Source organism: Malaclemys terrapin, chromosome 12, assembly GCF_027887155.1.
Source record: "Malaclemys terrapin pileata isolate rMalTer1 chromosome 12, rMalTer1.hap1, whole genome shotgun sequence".
Lineage (NCBI taxonomy): Eukaryota > Metazoa > Chordata > Testudines > Emydidae > Malaclemys > Malaclemys terrapin.
In genome coordinates this window covers 34,718,201-34,728,068 of record NC_071516.1, presented here as the reverse complement: position 1 = coordinate 34,728,068, position 9,868 = coordinate 34,718,201, and the positions used below count along the sequence as shown (strand labels likewise).

At 43.8% G+C, this 9,868-nt stretch overlaps 2 protein-coding genes across 2 annotated transcripts; both read left to right on the top strand.

Annotated features, from left to right (window-relative positions):
* Positions 1–792: 792 nt before the first annotated feature.
* LOC128846761 (olfactory receptor 10A2-like) lies at positions 793–1,746 on the top strand. Its single transcript, XM_054046006.1, has one exon. The coding sequence runs from the start codon at positions 793–795 to the stop codon at positions 1,744–1,746; it is 954 nt and encodes a 317-aa protein (XP_053901981.1).
* Positions 1,747–6,533: 4,787 nt separating this feature from the next.
* Positions 6,534–7,499, top strand: LOC128846760 (olfactory receptor-like protein OLF3). The gene has a single exon (XM_054046005.1). The coding sequence runs from the start codon at positions 6,534–6,536 to the stop codon at positions 7,497–7,499; it is 966 nt and encodes a 321-aa protein (XP_053901980.1).
* Positions 7,500–9,868: the final 2,369 nt, after the last annotated feature.

Below are 9,868 nucleotides of genomic sequence, written 5' to 3'. Positions count from 1 at the left end.
TGAGGTGGCTTCCTTTCTATAGACGTCACAATCTTATGTCAGTTTTGCAACCTTGATTATTTGGTGGCTTTGGCTGCAAAAAAAGACTTCATTTGTGAGCCAGTGATCTACTTTGTGAGCTTGGTCATTTGCAGGCTGTTCCCCCTTGCCGCCATTTGTCTCTCTTTTCTATTTGGACTGCACACCCTTTGGAGCAAGGACTTATCCTAGATAAGCCATGATACACACCAGACCAGACAGAGATAAGCATCTCCTACTCCCTGCCTGAACAGAATCTGTTCAAGTCCTGTCACCTCCTGGTGACCTGCTTTTAACTTCAAGATTGAAGAGCATAATTTCCAGGATAGACACAGAACTTCTTAAATATTATCCAGATAACCCAGTAAACTACTGGATCTTGGTAGAGACTTTGCATACACCCCTTTGGTTTATTGTTATGGGAATTCCAGACCCTTGGGATCCTGTAAACTGCTACGCCCTTGTTATGCTATCCGCTAGTTGGAACCCAAAGGTCTCTGGGTCACAGTAACCATTAGCGATGTCTTTCTATAGAAACTGGGGTAATCTCTTAAATTTAACCTCTCTAACTATTGGCCTGAATCTTACTGTGTGGCAGACAGTTCCACAAGAAAGTCACGTTAGCAAAATAAAGGCACCAGACAGTCCTGTTAGCAGAAAGTCTGTCCCGTTAGCAGAAGAAAGGTGCCAGGCAGTGTGAGCAAGGGTACCAGAAGCAGGCTTTGTCCTTGTGTCAGTTAACAACATAGCCGACCTCCATTTCTTTCCCCGCAGATGACATCTCCCGCTTGGGCTCCAAGAGTGAATGAGACCAACCTGACGTACTTCATTTTCCTCAGGTTTTCTAACCACTGGGACATGCAGATTCTCCTCTTCTCTCTGTTGTTCATGCTCTACCTGTTGACCTTAGTGGGGAACAGCCTCATTCTTCTCATCACAATGGTGGACCCAGCCCTCCACACCCCCATGTATTTCTTTATCAGGAACTTGTCCTTCCTGGAGATCTGCTACACTTCAGTCACCGTGCCCAAGATGCTGGCCAACCTCGTCTCGGAGGATCGATCCATCTCCTTTGCCAGCTGTGCAGCACAACTGTATTTCCTTCTCTTCTTTGGTACAGTCGAGTGTTTCCTTCTTGCTTCCATGTCCTACGACCGTTACCTGGCAATCTGCTACCCACTGCACTACACAGCCAAAATGACCAAGGGGGTGTACATCAGACTGACGCTGGTCTGCTGGCTGTGTGGTGTCTTCATACCACTGGGAAACACAGTTGGGATATTCAGCCTGCCGTTCTGTGGGCCTAATCAGATTGACTATTTCTTCTGTGATTTTCCTCCAGTGCTAAAGCTGGCCTGCGTCAACACGTCCCCAAATGAAGTCGCAATCCTAGCCAGCAGCTTGCTCATCACTGTCCTGCCCTTGCTCTTCACAGCAGGGTCCTACACCTGTATCATATGCACCATCCTCAAGATCCCATTGGCAGAGGGCAGACATAAAGTTTTCTCCACTTGCTCCTCTCATCTTATTGTGGTGACTCTCTTCTACTGCTCTGCTAGCTTTGTCTACCTACAGCCCAAGTCCAGCTACTCCCCGGAGCGGGACAAGTTCCTCTCTCTGTTTTACACCGTGATAATACCCATGCTAAACCCAATCATCTACAGCTTGAGGAACAAGGAGGTAAAAGAGGCTCTGAGGAGAACCTTAAAAAGACATTTGTTTTCCTAAAAACTCTCTGTTTGCATTTTGAAAGGGACCTGGGGGAAACAGGGTTTAGAATTCCAGTAGAGGTAGTCATAATATTTATCAAACAATTTTTTTCAAAGAAAAACACAATAGTCTATATATCAAAATATTCTATAAAACCAGGTTGACTTCAATGAATTTTTTCAATGCAAAAATATGTAATTTTAGTTTTTTCTTTCTAGACATCTTGTTTCTGTTTTCAAAAACTTAAAAATCCAAAAATTTAATATTATTTTTTCTGATTTCCCCCCACACACCATTTTTTATACTTCCGTCTTTCCAGCCATCCCCAACCCCTGAACATTGGGGTGAGAGGATGAAAGGAAAATGTGTGCGCATGTGAAATCCAAAAAATCATGTTTCAAAAAGAATTGTTTTTTTTTTCATTTTTGAAAACCAAATTCATGGAAAATTGGGATTCAAAAACAAACAAAATATTGCTTTGATTTTTTTTAGTCCAAAAATTGAAAATTTTCAGTGAAAATCTTCAAATGGGAAAAGTTTTTGTTCAAAATTTTTAATAATTTTTGACAGTTTTTTTGTTCGAACCTTACTCCCTTAGTCCTCTTTGACAATCCCAATTTTTTTTCTTTCCCTTTCTCTCCCCCCGACCCCTTGCCATTTTTAGGCCTTGCCTATTTAGGTTTAATTTTTTTTTAAATATTACCTGTGGATGTTAGGGTGACCAGATGTTCCAATTTTATAGGGACAGTCCCAATATTCAAAGCTTTTTCTTATATAGGTGCCTATTATCCCACCACCCCCTGTCCCGATTTTTCACATTTGCTATCTGGTCACCCCAGTGGATGTCCATATCTCAGCCATTTTAATGGAAATCAGGCATTCAAATTGTTTAGGCACCTTTCAAAATCTGAGCCTCAGATAGCTTTAGGCCAGGGATTGTGTCTGTAGACAATCTGGGACAGTGGAGCCCTGATTCCTTAGCATGGTGGGACCCATTAGGAGTTCCTGCAACACAAATCATAAATAGTAATAATCTGCAGGGTGATGAAATGATTAGTTTGTATTTTCCCAGCATTCCAGGTGTAAAAGGTTTGGGTCTGTGGGCAAGGACACTGTCTCTTGTCATTTGATTCCTCCCGTGTTTGGGGAAACAGGACTTGGTACATTTTTTTTGGAAATAAACAGGATTTCACCAAGGATAGCAGACTGCAGCATCAATACCTCCCAACTGGAACAATCTGCAAGACCCTGAGTTTTTGGCTGTCCACTCAGGACAAAAGGGGTAACATTATAGTGGAAATCAAGGATCCAGCTTGGAAACATTCTATCCAGGAGGGGAGGTGGAGAAGCAGAAAGAGAGAGGAAACAACTCTCTCTCCCTCTCCCCCATCTCCTCCACCCCCCCCCCGCATCTCTCAAAATTAAAAAAGGGGACAATTTACAGTTCACAAAACATTATCACTTTTCCACCATTCCTCTGCCCTCTCCTGGCCCCTTCCTACCCAGCTCTGCCTTTCCCATGCCTTTCCCTTATCTCTGAGTGCTGCACATGCATCACCCCCCACTTCACCCAGGACCTCATTCGCTGACCGACTCAGTTCCCCTTGCCAAACCCAGTGGGTATTGCCCACCCCAAATCCTCTAACACCATGAGTCAGCGGCCCTCAAAACTGATGAGGTTGTCTTAAAAAAATGCCTCTGTGGCTCGACTTTATGACAGAAATAAACTCTCTGGTGCACATTTTTGCTCATGTCAACTCTGCGACTCACACCAAACATTCCAGGTGCCAGGGAATGAGTCAGTAATTTATTCCTTTGGCTATTCATGCTAAAAGAAGTCTCAAGGGAAGTAGAGCTCCCCACAGATGGTGCCAGGGATAAATTCTCTTACATGTTTTCTTTGTGCATGGGATGCATGTTTGGGAAGCTGGTTAATTTGGGGGTTGAGCTTCCTATGTGTTTGTATGGAGCTCTAGTCCTACAGTATCTGCCCACCCATCCCTACAGCAGGGAATATGTCTTTTCTTTTTTTACTGAAACACAACACAATTCATTCTAACTCACCCTGAAAGACAGGAGGAAGTATATCCCTCTAGATTTCTCCCTAAACATTTGTATCTAAGCCACACACGTGACAACTGAGAAATTTGTTTCCATCTCACCACTGCAACAGTCCTCATCAACACAGATGACCACCAGTGCCAGTTTTATTAAAACTCCAAGAACTGTTTCACTAGGTTAAATCCAGATACCAAAGGTAAGAAATACTGACATCTTCTCTGGGGGCCATGGATATTTTATTACATTTCCTTAAAATGTGTGCCTTGTATAACAATATTCATTTTATTTCTAGGGGTGGTGATAGGAACCCCAGTCAGAGACCAAAGCCCCATTGTGCTAGCGTTGTATAACAGGGGAATAATTTTTGAAGAAGCTTAAGGAATTTAGGCACTCATGTCCCATTGAATTTCTTCAGTGTTGGATGTGTAACCCCCTTCATTTCCTCTGAAAATCCTAGCCTACAAACTGAATTTTTAAATTGTAATATTTGGAAGCTCAATGGTTGTGTTAGATGGCAAAAGGCTGCCACATCCTAAAATAATAATTGAGCTAAAACACCCTAAAAGTTCCTACAACACAGATTCTGTTCTCTCTTTAATTCCTGGAGCTCTGTCAAATTCTCTCCTTCAGAGGAATTATTCCCATGCCAGGTCAGTTCTATTGAATATCACTGAGTTGCTGCAATGAAGGCACCCTCCTTTTCAGATGGGCAGGACAGATTGGGCAGGATCTAGACTATCAAAAAATGCCTATGAAAATCACTAGTGACATTCTGTTTGGCTAGGATACTAGTAAGGGATTTAGAAAACATGAGCTACCGCCTCTGCTCTGCTGGAGATTTGTCAGGTGTTTGGCTAGCTGATTCTTGCTTATATGCTCAGAAGCTAACTAATCGCCAAATTTGGGGCTGAGAAGAAATTTCCCCCTCAGGTCAGATTGGCTGTGTCCTTCAGGAATTTCACTTTTCTCTGCAGTGTGTGGGTGCGGGTCGCTTACTGGGATCCTCTGGGTATATTTCCTTTAATAGTTCCCTGCCGTTTCAGTGGTCTTGGGCGCGGAGCACCTTGATCCCTCCTTTTTTCTGCCTAGTCTCCCAAGGGCTGTAATAAGAACATAAGAACAGACAAACTGGGTCAGACCAAAGGTCCGTCTAGCCCAGTATCCTGTCTTCTGAAAGTGGCCAATGCCAGGTGCCCCAGAGGGAATGAACAGAACACGTAATCATCAAGTGATCCACACCCTGTCAACCATTCCAAGCGTCTGTCAAACAGAGGCTAGGGACACCAACCCTGCCCATCCTGGCTAATAGCCATTGATGGACCTACCCTCCATAAATTTATCTAGTTCTTTTTTGAACCCTGTTATAATCTTGGCCTTCACCACATTCTCTGACAAAGAGTTCCACAGGGTGACTGTGCATTGTATGAAGAAATACTTCCTTTTGTTTGTTTTAAGCCTGCAGCCTATTAACTTTGTTTTGTGACCCCTAGTTCTTGTGTTATGAGGAGGAGTAAATAACATTTCCTTATTTACTTTTTCCACAGCAGTCATGATTTTATAGACCTCAATCATATCCCCCCCCCCCCCCACTAGTCATCTCTTTTCTAAAAAGTCCCAGTCTTATTAATATCTCCTCATATGGAAGCCGTTTCCATACCCCTAAACATTTTTTTTTGCCTTTTCTGAACCTTTTCCAATTCCAATACATCTTTTTGAGATGGGGTGACCACATCTGCACGCAGTATTCAAGATGTGGGTGCACCATGGATTTAGAGAGTCATTATGATATTTTCTGTCTTATTATCTATCCCTTTCCTAATGATTTCCCTAATGATACTTTGGTCTAATTCTGTTGTTGGGTTTAGTGTGCAGGTGCTGGGTGGTGCTGGTGGCCCGTGATCAAGGAGGTCAGACCAGATGATCTGGTGGTCCCTTCTGGCCTTAAACTCTATGACTCCATGCCCCTTGGCATGCTGCTTAGTCTCTCTGGGTATGTCTACACTACACCCTAAGCCCAAGCTCTGATTCCGGTTTGAGCCCCATCCCCGTTTCCATCCACACAGAAACCAGTCTGATTCAGCTCAGGAAGCACCCAGAATCTGAGTCCTAGGAGCCTGCTAGGGAGGAAGGTCAGAGCATAAGTCTTGCCATGACTCAGGTCCAAGCCCTGTCATTTTGCAATGCGAACGCAGCTCAAGCTGAAGTCCCGAGTAAGAAGGTCTATGCAGTCCCTATGGATGTGTTAGCACGGCTGTGAGACCCTGCTCCGGCAATTGTAAACCCAAGCTTACCATGCAGTGTGGACACTCAAGCGTGAGCTTGGAAACACTGACTCCATGAGACTGGGTCCCACAGACCCGGTTTACAATGCAGTGTAGTTACCATGAGTACCTCAGTTTCCCACCTGTACAAAGTGGATAATAGCACTGCCCTGCATCCACGGTGGTGTGGAGGGTCAATTCTGCAAAAATGAAGAGGTGCGCCAATGCTGTGGTAATGGCGGGGGGGGCTGATCAGTACCTTCGATTATTTTGCAGTGGTGTAGCTGTGTTGGTCCCAGGAAATGAGAGAGACAAGGTGGGTGAGGTCATATCTTTTACTGGTCCCACTTCTATTGAAGTAGCTTGAAAGCTTGTCTCTCTCACCAACAGGAGCTGGCTCAATAAGAGATTACATCACCCACCTTGTCTCTCGGATAGCTGATGATGTTTATTCCCTTTTTCCCCTTTACTCCTGCAGACAAAATGAACAGGACTGGAGAAGGCAACCAAACTTCTATGCCCCAGGAGTTCATCCTGTTGGGACTCTCCAGTCATCCAGAGGTCCGGCTGGCCCTGTTCATGGCATTCCTCGCCCTCTACCTGGTGACCCTTCTTGAGAACCTCCTCACCGTTCTCCTGGTTGGGTCTGACCCTCTCCTCCACACCCCAATGTATTTTTTCCTCGCCAACCTGTCTCTCCTGGAGGTTGGATATACTTCAAGTGTTCTGCCCCAGATGCTGGCCCACCTCCTGGCAGAGCACAGAGACATCCCATTGGCCCGTTGCATGGCCCAGATGTACCTCTTCCTCGCCTTTGGCATAACAGAGTGCTTCCTCCTCACCGTTATGTCGTATGACAGGTACGTCGCCATCTGCCTCCCATTGCACTACCCGCTCCTCATGGCCAAGAGGGGGTGCATTGCCATTGTGGCCACTTCCTGGGCGGGAGGTTTCCTAGTTTCTGCCATCAACACCATGTCCACCTTCCAGCTATCTTTCTGTGGGCACCAGGATATAGACCATTTCCTCTGTGAAATGCCAGCCATGGTGAGTTTGGCCTGTGCTGGGAAAGGCCAGGCACAAATAGTCATGTCCGTGAGCTGTGTGTTCACACTGGTCTGCCCGCTTTCCTTAATAGTCCTCTCTTATGCTCGTATCCTTGGCACTGTCTTGAACATCCCCTCCACTGCAGGAAGGCATAAAGCCTTTTCCACCTGCTCTTCCCACTTGGTCGTGGTCAGCCTGTTCTTTGGGACAGTGATTTCAATGTACCTGAGACCCAGGTCTAGCTCCTCTGTGGGGCAGCTCAAAACAAGCTCTGTCTTCTACATCACTGTCACCCCAGTGCTCAACCCCATCATATACAGCCTGAGGAACAAGGAGGTGATATGCGCCTTGAGGAAAATGATGGGTAAGGATGTAGGAGTACAGGCCTTGCCTGAACAATGAAAGAAAACAGATGTAAGGAAACAGGTTAACAATGGACAAAGCAGGAATTCACAAGTGGCCTTGTAAATAATATGTACCTCATACATAAAGAAATAGTAAGAAGAAGAGTAAATGTGTGATAAGCTTGCAGCTGCAGCTTTGCTTACATTTTCTAGTGCAGGGATAGGTCCACAGAATTAGTAAGCCAATCGTGAAGTCTGTGATGTAATGTAGAATGTAATGCACTTGTGTTAGTCTGTTTTAGAATATGTATATAATCTGATATACAATTATGTCCTTTGGAGTTGTGGTGCACCCTAACCCATCCCTATACCTGAGCCTGATCACCTCAGGTGTAGCTTTATGAAATGCCACTAAACACACCTCAAGGCCATGTCAGGATTTGAACCGAATTTTTTGGATTCTAGAGAACTGGATAAAATGTTCCCCCTCCAGAGCTGGAGGGAATCCCAACAGTAGGGAGGTAGAGGTCTCTGTTATCCCAGATCCTGACAGTGAGTGACAGATCATGGGGCCATCCCATTTGGAATCCAGACTCCTGCTTTGCTACATCAGAACAATGGTCCATCAATCCCTGCATTCCTTCTGCACAGGGGACCAGAACAATCGTCCCTCTAGTCCTGTATCCTTTCTATTTTCTGGACCAGATCAATAGTCCATCCATTCCTTTATCCCTTCAACAGTCTGGACCAGAACAATTGTCCATCTAGTCCTGTATCCCGTCTACATACTTGATCAGATCAATGGTTGATCCATTCCTTTATGTTTTCTATTAATAGAAGAGAGCATTGGTTCATCCTGTCTGAAAGCCTTACCCCTATGCACTGCATCCGATCAATGGGTCCATCTGTTCCTATATTCATACTACATACCTGCTTAAAAACCAATTGTCCATCTAGTCTTGGTTCCTTCCTAGGTAACAGATCAGAACGGCCCTAGCCACTCTATATCCTTTCTACATGCAGGGTTAGATGGCTGGTCCCTCTAGTCCTGTATCCCTTCTAGATACTAAATTAGACCAAAGGTCCCTTCTGTTCAGAGATTTTTCTCCAGATGGTCAACCTTTACAAGGGGCATCACACATACAAACAAATCAAAACACATAATTTGAGCTATGCTGGAGGCATGTGTTGGGCTAGTCCTTTCCACTGCCAGTTGGGAAGGGAAAGAGGGATGACAGCAGATGATTCACAGAAACTGAAAGGCTGGAAATTCGGCTCAATTGCTGTTATTACATGACTGTGTGTGGACTCAGTTACAATATCTCCAGTGGTCTCCATACCACAACTCAGGCTTTACACTAAATGTACCCATTCACTGTCCTCAGGAGCCCTTTCTTATTGCATGATATATAAATCTGATATGGGGCGCACGGTGAAAGTTAGAAATAGCGGGCTATTAGAGAGGGCACTAGACTGGAACTTAAATGTAAAACTGCAAAATTTGTTCACTCAGCTTTTTTCAAAGAAGATGTAGATTCAGCAACACTCAATCATTTTGCAAATTCGTGTTGATTTCACCAAATTGTTTCAGGGAGGAAAAAACAGAAATTCCATTTTTTTTACTTTCTTGTTTGTTTTATTTTACTTTGATATTTGTTATATTAATTTTATATCATATGTATGTACTATATTTAATATTATACATAAACAATATTTAAGACTGTTAAATATTATAACATTATAATCAAAATCAAATGATTTTCCTTATCTAAACTAAACCACATGGCAAAACTTTTCTATGCTTCTGAATCAATTTGTGTGTCAGGATCACTTCACATACATTTATTAATGAACACACCATCCTACCATGGACCGTGGTCTGAGACACTCTCATGTCTGCTATGGGACCTTTAATGTGTTTGTAGTATCAAGGATTGTTGTTGGTTTTTTTCCCCATTTCAACATGTTTCTTATTCTCTCTGAGATATACATTGATTTTACAGAGCCGTCATATCTTTAACACCTTTTACATTCAAATCAAAGTTCATCACTGGTTTCTCATTTACACGTATATCTATATCCATGTCTATATGTAAATACAGAGATATAAGCCATGACTCAGCTTCTGCCCATCATACCACTGCTAATTAAACTCACACTAGCTCAATGAGAGCTAGCACAAGCATGTGTACACGAGCAGGGGAATCACACCCCTAGCTCATCCTGTAGACATACCCAAAAGGGACCCAATAGACCCAAAGTCAAAAGGGATCACTGTGGTCATCTAGCCTGACCTCCAACTTCCCTGAATTAATTTCTCTTTGAACTAGAGCACAGCTTTTAGAAAAACATCCTGTCTTGATTTAAAAATGGTCAGTGATGGAGAATCCACGTCAATTGACCCTTGGTAATGTGGTTCAATGGTTA